Below are 14,023 nucleotides of genomic sequence, written 5' to 3'. Positions count from 1 at the left end.
CTGTATGCTGTCTATAATAATATGCTATACTGTATGCTGCCTATAATAATATGCTATACTGTCTGTTGTCTATTATTGCAATGGCACTTTACAACCGTTTTTGATTGACAGGAGAACGTTACTCATTCATTGACCCGACCCAGGTTTTCCGCAGCCAGTCTTGACAAACCTTTAGCCGACTGCCAGGGTAACACCACTTAATTTACTGTAAGAGTCATTAAATTGCCAAGCACGATCAAATCAACGTTTGTAAATTTTAAAGCCTTCCTCTCAAAGCATATCCCACACCATTTTAATGGCACCACACCATTTATTGTAAAGATGTTTCGGGTGAGCTAGTTTTTGAACAATGTAGGTGTGAAACCCACCTTAGAAAAAAAGAGGTCTAGCCTACTTCAGTGCACCTTTACAGTACTTATTTTAAACTAAAAAGGAGAGAAGCATACTTTTATTTTACTTTTGTTGTACTTGCAAAACGTATACTTGAGAATAGTATAATTAAAGTTATACTTGTACTTTTAGACTTGGTGAATACTATTGCAAAAAAGGTAGTGAGCATAGTATACTTACTTTAAATGATACTAGTATAGTATAAAGTATATGATACTACAGTAGCAAATTGCCAATTAAGTACTTCTAAAGCAGGGATTCCAAACCTTTTTTGTCTTGTGACCCCACATTGACCCCACAAAAATCCAGGGCCCGCAGACACGGAATGCCACCCTATTATAGACGGTTTTCACCAGAGCGCAACCCCACAGCACTTCCTTTTTCTCAGCATTCGGCAAACTGCAGAAATATTCACTCGACATTGTTACTTTTGTTTTCGCTGCTCAGCTGTATAGACGGTTTTCACGGAATGGTCAGTCCTGCACTTGAATGTTTTTTTTTCTTTTATGTCCATAGCAAACACTGCAACAGGAAGTGAGCGGGGGTTCAATGTCACTCACTGTCTGATGACATCGCTATTTTTTGAGTGACATCAGTGATGCTGCTCTCTTCTCCCCCACACCTCCCCTCCCTTCCCCTCTCCTGCTCTCTCCTCTTGCTCCTTCCCCACCTCCTATACCCTCCAACATCTCCCATTCCCTCCCCACCCCATCACTCTCTCACATTCCCCCTGCTATTCTCCCTTCTCCTGCGCTCTCCTCTGCTCTCCCCTCATTCCTATATTTTCTATATTATCAATTGTTCAAATGTTATCTTTATTCTGTATATTCTTGTTACTGTTGTGTCAGCTAGAATTAGCTAGACATACTTTCTGTGAAGCCCTCTGAGACATGCTTGTGAATTAGGGCTATATAAATAAACTTGACTTGACTTGACTTGACTTGATGACATCAATTCTGATTTTAATCTCAGAATTCTGAGTTTTTTCTCTTCTGGATTAAAGTCAGAATTGTGACTGTAATCTCTGAATTCTGACTATAAAGTGATAGTTCGGGTTGTTTGAAGTGGGGTCCTACAGTATGAGGTACTTGCATACAGTCAGTGTACTACATGCAGTAGAATGCAGCTGGCACGGACGGTCCCAGTTTGGAGAAATGGAGACTGGCTGCATCAGGTTGGCTGAGTGTAAAGGGGGCCATGAGCAAAAACATAGAAAGAAACAACAGCAAAAATACATGAAATGCGTCCATACTGCTCACCTGGCATAATTCAAGTCTCCACAAGCCCTGAGATGCCAAGTTGACTTGAAAAGATATATAGTTTGCTGTAGCCCCCACGCCTGCTGCTGCACCTGGCTACATTGAAGATTTCAGCTAAAAACAAGGTGTAAATCATGTCTTTTCATGTCAACTTGGCATATCAGGGCTTGTGGAGACTTTGACCATGCCAGGTGAGCAGTATGGAAGCATTTTATGTTTTTTTAATGTTTTTGCTCATGGCCCCCTTCACACTCAGCAGACAGCTCTACTTGCCTGATGCGGCCGGTCTCTCCATTTCTCCAAACTGAGACCGTGCCAGCTGCATTCCACTGCATGTAGTACACTGACTGTATGCAAGTACCTCATACAACCGCGCACTTCAAACTTCAAACTTAATCTCAGAATTCTGACATTAAACTCAGAACTCTGAGCTTTTTACTCAGAATTCTGACCGAATTCTGACAACTCAGAACTCAAATCATCTCTTTCACATGTGGCCCTAATCCTCTCCCGTAGCTTTAAATGGTATGTGGTCTTTTTCAAGTACAGTTGTTTTGGCTCACTGGTTAACTAACAGAAGATTGTCGGCCATTCCGAGTTCCCATGTTCTCCCCACCTTGCTGGTACAGTAGTAATGTGTAGGCCTACCTGTGCTTTACTCAGAACTGTATTTTAGTACACTTTGAGTATTTGTGTGAATCAAATTCAAGTACTAAAAGTATACAGATATAGTGTGAATGTAAATGGTCTACTTCTTCCACATCAAGTATACTACTGGTCTGTAGTAGTATGTAGTTCAATCAATATATACAATTATACTTAAAAAAAAATACTTTTCTCAACTAAAAGGTTGACCAATTCTGTCAGAGTAACAAAAAGTATGTTTATAAGAACACCAAAAGTTAGTATCCTTTTGTACTCAAGTATACTTTAAAAAGTAATGTTACTGTAAAGTATATTACCTTTTCATAAACTTAATAACATAGCTAGGACCTCGTCTTTGCAGAGGTAAGGTAAGGTAAGAAATGTATAACCTTTACTCAGCAAGTTTGAGATGACAGGATAAGAGTTAAGGTAAGCTATACTGTAGAGGTATTTGACAAGGAGCGGGTCAAGGTGAGGTAGCAGCTTGTGCTGTGAGGAGCAGATGGCACAGTGGGATTAGATTAGACAGCTTGGCTGAAGATGTCATGATTTCCTAGACTCCCTACAGCAAAAAAAAAAGCTTTACGTGGGATGGCCTGGCCCCCCAGTCGTATTCTTTTTCTTTTCTTTTTTTAGCTCACCATTGTAAATCTCCATCTCACTGTCTGGCTGAATATGATCATACAATTTATATCCACTTTGACAAGAATCACAGGTATCTCTTTGCTAAAGCTGTGACAGGGGGGCCTCTGACAGGGCCTTGCTGCAGCCGCCCCCTCATAGACGGATTATGACTTCACGGGCCCCTGGGCCTGCCCCCCTCACGGGCCCCCCCCTCACAGCGCAAAAAAAAAAAAAAAATTGCAAAGGGTGGACACGCTTTTTCATGTGGTGACTTTGTGAAACAGTGTCTGAATGTGGCTGCGGATATACTGTGTTCACTCCTGAGATTGCATCCCTGCAAATTGTCATGGCAAATTGTTTACAAAAGATGGACAATAAAGCTGATTTTCAAAGTACCTTGAGGATTTTTCAAGTTGTGAATTAAGTCAAATTTCTCTCTTGATTACAAAGGTGGAAAATACAACTGTTTTTAACTGGGTGTTTACTGATTAAATGTTTAAGCTCCCCACAAATGCAGATGTTTTTTTTTTAAATATATATAACCAATTGCAAATTATTACAATTACCAAACAGATAAAAAGTAGATTATTATATTGAAATGTTATTTTAGATTTAGAATGTTAATTTTCTATAAAACACAATACATTTTAATGTAATTCCACAACGTTTATCTTTGGCCCTCGGCCCTCCACCCAGATTGAGTTTTGGCCCTTCATGGGAAAGAATTTGGGCACCCCTGAGCTAGAGTCTCTTCGCAGGCCGCCTGCGAAGTGAGCTCAGGGGCCCATAAGCTAGAGTCTCAGCTGCGAAGTGAGCTCAGGGGGCCCATAAGCTAGAGTCTCAGCTGCGAAGTGAGCTCAGGGGCCCATAAGCTAGAGTCTCAGCTGCGAAGTGAGCTCAGGGGGCCCATAAGCTAGAGTCTCAGCTGCGAAGTGAGCTCAGGGGGCCCATAAGCTAGAGTCTCAGCTGCGAAGTGAGCTCAGGGGCCCATAAGCTAGAGTCTCAGCTGCGAAGTGAGCTCAGGGGCCCCATCAGTTAGAGTCTCTTCGCAGGCTGCCACAGGCGGCCTGCGAAGAGACTCTAGCTCATGGGCCCCCTGAGCTCTCGGGCCCCTGGGCCTGGGCCCGGTATGCCCGTTCAGTAAATACAGCCCTGCGCCCCCTCCCTCTGGAATGCCCTCCCCAGTCACATCTGACAGGCCAAAACTCATTGGGCTCTATCTTCCCAAAAGCGCTAATTTAGCGTTTGCGCAATGCAAATTAGGGGCGGACACAAGTGCATGCCTGTGATAATTGTACTGGGCATTGGCTGCCACAAGCCAAAGCAGGCGTTTCAGCGCTAAAATGTGGGATAGATGGCATTACCCTATCGTCAGCAGCGTGCAATTACTTTGCGCTAAGAGCTTTGAAAAGTACCTCTTACGCGCAAATACCTTGCGCTCTCGGAGCGCACCCGTAATCTCCGTGCAGCCAGAGATGGGCGAAAATACATCATAAAGTATTTTGATACAAATTACAAATACTTGCTCAAAAAATGTATCACAATACAAATACAAAATACCTGTCTGAAAATGTATTTGAGATACAAATACGTATTTTGTATTTTGAAAATACATGAAAATACATTTTATAAAAACTTATAAAGAGCTGCAACGATTAGTCAATTCATAGATGAATTGCCAAATATTAAATTAATTGCCTATTTTGATGATCTATTAATCATTTAGAGACATTTCTTTAAGGAAAATGTCCTAATTCTCTGATTTCAGCTATTCAAAAGTGAAATTTTCTGGTTTCCTTAGACAGTAAATCCTCTCTTTAGTCCTCTGTCACAGTATGTGTACTCCCTAACACACTGCAGTTCTTCCATTTTAGTTTTAGTTGTTTTTCAGTAGAACTAATTTCTCCTTCAGCTCAGCTGTTAATCACCTTCTGTGAGGGCTTTTGACTTAAAGGCAGCATTTCTGCATGTTAACCTCAAGTTTTGGAACTTTGACTATGTTTAGCCATATATATCTGACATCATAACACAATATATAAATAACTGAAATAGGTAAAAGGCATAGTAGGTCCCCTTTAAACAACTTCACATTCACCACCATGTCAGTAACTTGTCGTCACAGTATTTATTTAACGTGCAAACATATTTATACAACTAGAAAAGGTTACATTTCAGGAATTGAATGCCCTGATGCACATCCTGTCTAAGGTTGTGAAATTGTGAATCGGTGAGAGGAACGATGAGAAACTGCATCTCAAACAAAAAAGGCCTTCCATGAAATTGGACTCTTGTTCAAATCCTTACATCCTTAAAATGACTTCCCCTCCTTCTGCTTCATAAACAAAATCCAAAACAACCTGGCTATCTAGAACATAATTACTAAAGAACAATCACTCACTGAATACAACTTTCAACTATCAGCAGTGGTAACACCATTCTAGTGTCAAAATCTGCACAGCCATCATTATGCACAGTGAAGCTCAGACATCCTTGTAGCAACAGAAATACATTTTGGATTTTCATTAGGGTACTTTGGTGTTCAGTTATAGTTTTTCAGTATAACTAATTTCTCCATCTATTCAAATCAGGTTTATGACAGTTAGTTGTTTTTCAGTACAACTAATTTCTCCTATTCAAATCAGGTTTCAGTTTAGTTCAGTTAGGTTTTTTTTCAGTACAACTTATTTCTCAATCTATTCATATCAGGTTTTAGTATAGTTCAGTTAGTTGTTTTTTTTCCAGTACAACTTATTTCTTCAGCTATTCACATCAGGGGCTCTATCGTTGCAGCGGCGCAGTTTCTAGGCCGAGCGCCAGCCGCAGCGCAAAGCAGTGGGCGTGGAAAGGCGCACTTGATATCTTGGTATCGGCGCTAAACTCAGCCTCAACCATTATAACCACGCCTTTTAAGCGTAAAATTATGCATTGTCCGCTCATTGGAGAATTGCAGGGAAGAGACACACGCTTGCCTTTTAAGCTCCAATTCCTGGACAAATCCGGTAAAACCAGACAAAGCCAAGGGCTCCGCCGCCCCCCCCTCCCTTCATCCGGTCTGTCTATCTCCATATATAGGCTATTATTCCATATTATTATGCTTCTCAAACCAATCTAACTGCAGTTAAAATACTGCAAGCATGTAAATACGCTACACTATAGCAAGACCAAAGTGAAAATAATGTTCTAAATGCATCTGATAGAAAAAAATATTGCCTATGGCTGGATGTCATGAGATTAGATGAAAGTTTGGCCAGAATGATATCGTTTTATCTCTCCTCCCCCACTGCACGATGCAACATCCTCTGAATGACACCTATCACTTTTACTGGATCTGATAACTTTATTCTATTTAATTTACTGGATTTTATTATTGAGTAATAGTATTTTATTTGGCCTATATATGCGTCCCCCCCACCCCCTGCCCACAGGCTCTGACAAATATGTTCATTCTCAATAAAATCTTCAGTAATCAATCAGAGTGACTTTAAAAGCCAGATTGGCAGCAGCTGGCCAGTGTGATCAATATGGCAGAGCAGAACAGAGCCACCAAATTCACAGCTGAGGAGAAGATGGTGCTGGCGAATCAGGTGATATATCTGTCCACCATTCATTTTGAATAGCTACAAAACAACTCTTTACTGAAGTCGTTTATTAATCTATCCATCCAGGTTCAAATGTACCAAAAGACATTATTTGGGGAGGGGAATTACCCCCTCGGGAGGGCTGAGGCCTGGCGGAGAATAGCTGTCAGCGTCAGCTCGCGTCTGGCACTGTCAGAACTTGGCTGCAGTGCAAAAAAAAGCATGACACTGTCAGACGCCGAGCTAAAGAAAAGCTGGCAGCCTCTCGCCGGGCCTTGGCCCGGACCGGCGGGGGCCCCCCTCAAAACGACTCAGACACACAGCTCAGCCCCAGTGAGGAGATAGCCGCCGCAAGTATCGCCCCGGAGATGGTGGGGGGTTTTGGAGGACCACAGGTGGTATATAGGCTTCTAAACAGGTGAAGGGTGTCATTGGAAATTGCTACAGATTGCCACTGCTCTCCTATAGGCTGCCCTGTTGTGCTGGTCTTACTAGAGCGGGAAACAGGCCGACGTCTTGTTCAGCACCTCGGACAGCTCCGCTGCCACAGACGGGGGAAACATTTGGAAATAATTCTAACTACTATGCTTTGCACAGAGAAAATATAAATACAACAGACTATTCTGGAATGAATAGCTGTAAGGAAGAGTGGGGTTTGAAGAAGCGCTACACAACAGTTTATCCAGTTTCTCTCTTTCTCTCTTTCTTTCTCTCTCCCTTTCTCTCACATTAAACGATATACATGCCTATAATGTCAATTATCTGAATGAAATAATAATACATATTAATTAGGAATATTAGTAATATTAGTAGCCTAGCTAATTTCGGGGGGGGGGGGGGTAATAAAACGTAGAGCTATATTACACATAAATGGGGATTATTATGATAGCCTAAACTAAATTTATGAAACTGCATTACAGCTTCACCCAAAGCCTGAGAAGGGTTGCAATCTTATATTCTATTGTATTCTAAAGTATTTTTTTCTATATATTGTATTCTCCATTCACTTTCCTGTCCCCGGTGCACAGAATCCTGCTTTAGGCCTGCTTTTCAAAAGCGCAAAGCGCTAAAAGTAGGCCAGGTCGGAAGATGGCTGGAAGATAGGAGTACGCCGGTATTTAGCGCCGACACGCCCACTTTGGCGCATTCAGGGACTCCGCCACGCCCATTCGGCCTAAAGCGCATTTGGCAGCCTAAAGCCTATTGCTATTTTCCCGAAACAGGCGCAAGGCACGTTTTTTTGCGGTTAAGCCCCGTAATAGCGCCGATGGCCTGTGGGAGAATAGGGCCCCAGGTTTCAGTTTAGTTCAGTTAGTTAGTTTTTCAATACAACTTCTTTCTCAATCTATTCTGAATCATATCAGCTTTCAGTTTAGTTCAGTTAGTTGTTTTTCAGTACAACTTATTTCTCTATCTATTCTGAATCATATCAGGTTTCAGTTTAGTTCAGTTAGTTGTTTTTTCAACTTATTTCTCCATCTATTCATATCAGGTTTCAGTTTAGTTCACTTAGTTGTTTTTAGTACAACTAATTTCTCCATCTTTTCACATCAGGTTTCAGTTCAGTTAGTTGTTTTTCAATACACCTTATTTCTCCATCTTTTCATATCAGGTTTCAGTTCAGTTTAGTTCACTTAGTTGTTTTTAGTACAACTAATTTCTCCTATTCAAATCAGGTTTCAGTTCAGTCCAGTTAGTTGTTTTTTAGTACAAGTAATTGCTCTGTTTATTCATATCAGGTTTCAGTTTAGTTCACTTAGTTGTTTTTAGTACAACTAATTTCTCCATCTTTAGTTTAAACCTGTGTCAATGTTTACATGTGTCAATTTGAGAATAAAAAGAAAAATGTATTTTATGTATTTGAAATACACAAAATACAAGATCTGAATGTATCTTGATACAAATTACATCTAATTTTTCTCTGCCCAGCCATATACAAATTACAAAATACAAAAAAGTAGTTGAAATACGTATTTCAAATACAAGTATTTCAAATACTGCCCATCTCTGCGTGCAGCGCAGCGCAGTGCAAAGTACAATTCCTTTTGGAGATGTCATTACGCACAGCCTAGACATCAAATTATGCTGCTAAAATTGGGTATTTAGCAGATTAAATTTTTATCACATCGCAAAGAGGGAAATGAATTGAGAAAACTTGTTGGACAATGGACATAGGCTATTTACCTCCATAACCCGAAGGGTCGTTGGCACTACAGACGATCTGTCAATAAGCTCCCTCTGTCCTCGCACGAGTGAGTACACTCTATTACGCATGGAGAGAATTACAGCATATTGCATGCCTCGCGCAAACAGCCATTGCGAGACGGGAATCTGATTGGTTTTGATTGACGTAATGCCCAGCATTGCCTGGCCACGCCTGTGAATAATTCTGGTAGTTAAGACCGCCCAAATCCCGTTTGCGCAGGCATTTTGGGGCGCAGATGATTTTGGCACGGCTCTAATTTGCGTCTGCGACACGTGCCGTGAACATTTCCGCATCCCAGCCGAGAATTGCATCCCCAACATATTTCGGGCTGTTTTAACTTAGAAATCAGGGAGGTCACGTCTACCAGACAATTATATCACTTTTAAACAGTTACATTTCTGTATAAATCATTACAAGTATGCTCCCGTGAGGTGGGGATGCTTTTTTTCCTGCTGGGCAGGGGAGCAAAACTCGGCAGAACTCCTGGCGGACGGCGCAAGGCGGAGTGCTATCTTCCCTGCCTTAAGGCACGCGCAAACAGGTGCGCAAGCGCATTAGGGGATAGCGCCTGTCGGAAGATAGGGCCCATTGTCTTTCATACTCATTATGTCATCTTTCCAAAAAAGCCCTTTTCACTGTTGCTTTTGACCTATAATATTTCTCTCTCTCCCCCTCTCATCTATTTTAATATTTTCTCTCTTTATTAAAGTTGTTTTATCTTGTATTTGTAAAGTCTCTTTGAGCACGGTCAAAAGCAACAGTGAACAGTGAAGCACTATATAATATACATTACATTACTATACATTACATTACTAAACATACAATAATGAGTATTAATGTTCTGTAATGTTCTACTCATATTCTAATATTTCTTATATTTCCATTCTTATACTTATTAAACAATAATTAGAGAGAGACCATGATGATGCCAGCCTTAAAATTAGATATCTAAATCTGGCTTCAAACGGGCAAAATTTCAAATTAACGCAAAAAAAAAAAAAAAAAAGTGTGTCTCCTGCAGAAGTGGCCCCCCTAGAGCTAAAAGTCAAACTCCGCCTATGGTTATCTTCACTTCACTATCAAGGTTATTACAGGATATTGTTTATGTCTCCTTAGGAGATAGTTTTACAGTTTCAAGAAGTTTAAGCTGTTTTATAATAATGTGGCTTGTTCAGAGAATAAATCATCAAACAAAAAGATGGGTGGAAAAGTGTATTCTAGGCATTAAATAAACTAGTTAAATGTCTAGAAACAAGTTGCATTGTCATAATAATGAAACGTATTGGAAATAGTAAAATGATCAGTCAGTCAGTGCAGCAGGATAATTGTACTCAAAATATCCATGATATCTCCACCACAGGTGCAGCACCTGACTAAAGCAGTTATTTTCAGTGTAGGCTCACTGGCTAATTCCCTATAGAAGGCCAAGCAGCAGCCTGGGTCAGATTAAAACAGGAAGTGGCCAGTTGGATGCGTGGGAGCCAGCCATGGGTAAAGGGCTTAGTGACAGATCAGTGTTGGTGGATATATAAACCAGGTTTCAACCAGACAGTCTGTGGGACATACACATGCTCGCTCTCTGATGCTTTGCTACCTGTCGGACTGATGCTGTCCAGCAATACAAATTGGGAATAAGATAAGCTTAGAATATTGATCTTCCAAAATTTAAAGACAGTTGAGAATCAGGACGAAAGTGGATACAAGGATATCAGATCTGCCCTAGACACAGGTCATCTTCTGTGCATCTATTGTACAGTATATCTGCCGTGTTTCTGTTGTGGTCTACTGTACACCAGCAGCCATGGTTCTGGAGGATAATGAGTACGACTCTGTCTTTGAGCCCCAAATCACTGTGAGTATCCTGCCACAGAGAGCTGGACTTAACCGGAGGCCAGCCTAACTCTTCATACTGACTCTAGATCTAAAACCCTTGGAACCAACCTCAACCTTAACACTTTAGTGAAGTGACCCTATGTCACAGCTGTGCAGCAGAGAGCAGTCAGTTATTGTTTCTGTATGGTTGGAAGTTGTTAACATGGCTTCAGTTCACTATCAAATCAATCAATTCAGGAAGTAGATTTCCTCAAGTATTCAAATAGAAACATGAGATAAACTCCTTATGAACCATGTTGGCTGGCACAAGGACTACTTAGTTATATTTGGATATTGAAAAGCTTTGGGCATGCAAAGGTTTTCTTATGGAACCTGTTAAAATCATTTAGAATGGATGCTCCGTCATTTGAAACTTGAGTGCATTTCTCATCTACATTTGCATTGATAATTTAGTAATAAATTGAATGGTGGAACTTAAGCTGGTGCTATGCAAGCTAAAATTTGGTGATTTTCCATCATAGTACATGTCCAACCAAAGATCAAATGTGGGTCACACATGCGTTACATAGGATTAAACATGAGATTATCGCTTGGTCCACTTTTGATGGTTTTAGTTACCATTGAACTCCCAGAGGCGTGATGCAGCATTAGCCTTTTTTGCTTCCCACCCAATTCACCCATTTTGTGTCTAAAATGCAGGACGTAACACAGGTGCAAGCAAAACAGTAACGAGGGCCCCGACACTGGATCACCAAATGGATTGGAAGTTGTAAACCCTCATTAATGTTATGCTTGCACCTGTGTTACTTCCTGCATTTTAGACACAAAATGGGTGAATTGGGTGCGAAGTGAAAAAGGCTAATAGCAGTAGCAAACCCTTCTATCAGTTGTGGAGGGCAGTGTTCCAATTGGCAACATTTTTAGACCAAGGGAAGGGAGTCAAGAATAATAATATACTCTCATGGCTACAATGGCTACAACCTCCTAGTCCAGCCGTCCTCTATGTGCCATGTTGGTACAAACGCAATACAAAATCTGCCTTGTTGATTGGCTGAAGAAATACACATTTCTGCCTCTACTTGTGCTTGAGAACAGCTCAGCCAGATTTACTGTCCTTATTGTGTACGAACAACTAGCGTGTGTCTATTATCTGACTTGTGAATGTGTCTGTTTCAGGAGGAACATGTAGAGACCCAGTATGGGAGAGTCCACTGCACCATCACAGGAACACCAAAGGCAAACCGCCCAGTTGTCCTGACCTATCATGATGTGGGACTAAACCGTAAGTCCCGCCCCCTAAATGGAAACAGAATTTATATAGGTACAGATTGCCAATCACTGTAAAGTAAACAGATTATGGTATATATGTCTCGATATCCCAGCTAATATTGACATAACCCAGGTATCTTATTTGACATTGCAGAATCATCATGTTTACATCAGCTAACTAAAAAAACTGAATTACTAGGTGTATCTGGAGTAAGTCTTAGTGCAAGGGCACATCTTTGCTACTTTCTAGCACTCAAAATCTCCCTTCTTTGTTTTAATTACCACTGTGTGGCTGAAACACATCCTTTGATGTACTGCCCCACAGGTCATTCTAAGAAAAAAGGGGAGAATTTGTGTGCTAGAAACTTGCAAAGATTTGCACTAAGACTTGAGTGTAAGATTTGGCCCACGCCAATTGGTTCATCACAGTGAAAATATGAGTGCTCTACAGCTTCCCAAATTATACCTGATATATATTATTTTCATTTCTTTCTTTCTTTTTATCAAATTGATTTTCTCTGTAGACAAGGCTTAATCTGTTTCTATCTATTTCTCTCTCTCTTTCCATAGACAAGTCATGTTTTGAGACTCTGTTCAACCACGAGGACATGCAGGAAATCATTAGACATTTGCCTGTTTGTCACATTGAAGCACCAGGGCAACATGAGGGAGCCACTACCCTCCCTACTGGGTCAGTACACTGTCTGTCTGATCTGTAATCTTGTTTAGCCAGTACAATCAAAGTTTCATCTCATTATCTAATAGCAGTCACTCATAGTTTAAATATTACTGTAACAATTATGCAAATGTAATATGTATAATGATTTTTAATAAGAGTTTGACAGTTAAAACAGACTCCATCTCTGGTAATGGTGTTGTTGAACTTTGACCCCTCAGCTATACCTACCCTTCCATGGACCAGCTGTCTGAAACACTGCCCGCTGTCCTCAAGCACTTTGGGTAAGACGGGCCTGAAGATGAGCACCAACACTATACGCACACTGCAACTGTCATCAAACACTTGGTGACACTTCTGAGTCGGCTGTGCTATTTTCAACACATTTACCATCTTAATTTACACAACATACTGAACATACTATTATTTATTTAACCTTTATTTAACCAGGCATGTCAATTAAGAACTAATTCTTATTTACAATACTGGCCATTTGAATTCAAGATGTGTGTGTTTTTTTTAAACTATAACCAAGCCTTTACATGAGTGTAATAATATTCCAATGATTTGCAGGTTCCGTAGTGTGATTGGACTGGGAGTTGGAGCAGGAGCCTTCATCCTGGCTAGATTCGCTGTGAGTTCACATCAATTCTCTAAATCTCTCTTGGCTGTCTACACAAGGAGATGATCGGTAACTGTATTCAGTGGCACAGAGTTCTTGATTAAAGAATATATACATACTGTATACATATACAGTATATATATATATACACATACATAATAATAATTAATAATAATAATATATGTAAGAGCCACAGATAAACAAACTTGGGCCATTGAGTAATGTCATCTACTGAGTCTCTCTCCACGTCCGTTTCTAAGCATGATTGTAGCTGATCTCACTATAGGAATATTATGGATGGCACTGTAAAGGATTTACTTGGTTCTAGAGAGGCGGCAGCAAGATGGTGTCTAGTAAACTCTGTAGCTCTGGAAAAGATCAAGAATAAGATCAGTAACTCCAAAAGCATGTGATAGTATAGTGTGAACATGTATTGGAGATGTGCCAGCAAAACATGCTGCCAATGACATAATACAAATTCAGATTCATTCAGATTCATTTATTTAAAGAATGGGACATTGCACATTAATGAACAGTACAGCCGTACAGTAAACATGCCAGGTTATAGCCCAAGGGCTAGTTTCCACCTGTAGTCCCATGGCAGGTTGATGTAATCTTGAAAAAGAAAAAAATTAATAGTACAAAAAAATTAATAGTACAAAAGGTTAGTAAAACCTAAGGTGAGTAAAACACACAGAGCATGCAACGAAACATGACAGACGATATGTTAAAAATGATCACATTGCTGGTTTGATCTGAGCCATAGTTTCAACTGGCCTTTAAAGGTGGCGAGACTAGGGCATTCTCTAATAGAGGGAGGTAGATTATTCCAGAGGGTGCTTCCCATGAAGGATAAGGTCTTCTGACTAAAGGAAGTTTTTCTAAATGGGACCTCACAGACCTTTTTCGTGGTGGCCCGAG

General features: G+C 40.5%; 1 protein-coding gene across 1 annotated transcript in view; it reads left to right on the top strand.

The window, feature by feature from the left end:
- Positions 1-10,503: 10,503 nt before the first annotated feature.
- LOC310782478 (protein NDRG1-like) overlaps positions 10,504-14,023 on the top strand; it is a gene marked incomplete at both ends in the record, with an annotated part of 8,619 nt that continues 5,099 nt past the window's right edge. Inside the window, 5 exons of the mRNA XM_083643150.1 lie at positions 10,504-10,554; positions 11,712-11,817; positions 12,375-12,495; positions 12,702-12,764; positions 13,054-13,114. Coding sequence (XP_083499276.1) covers positions 10,504-10,554; positions 11,712-11,817; positions 12,375-12,495; positions 12,702-12,764; positions 13,054-13,114 — 402 coding nt within the window. The remainder of the gene's footprint in view (positions 10,555-11,711; positions 11,818-12,374; positions 12,496-12,701; positions 12,765-13,053; positions 13,115-14,023) is intronic.

Source organism: Poromitra crassiceps, assembly GCF_964638095.1.
Source record: "Poromitra crassiceps genome assembly, chromosome: 1".
NCBI lineage: Eukaryota > Metazoa > Chordata > Actinopteri > Beryciformes > Melamphaidae > Poromitra > Poromitra crassiceps.
Note: the sequence above shows the minus strand (reverse complement) of the source record. Positions and strands in the feature narration are given on the sequence as shown.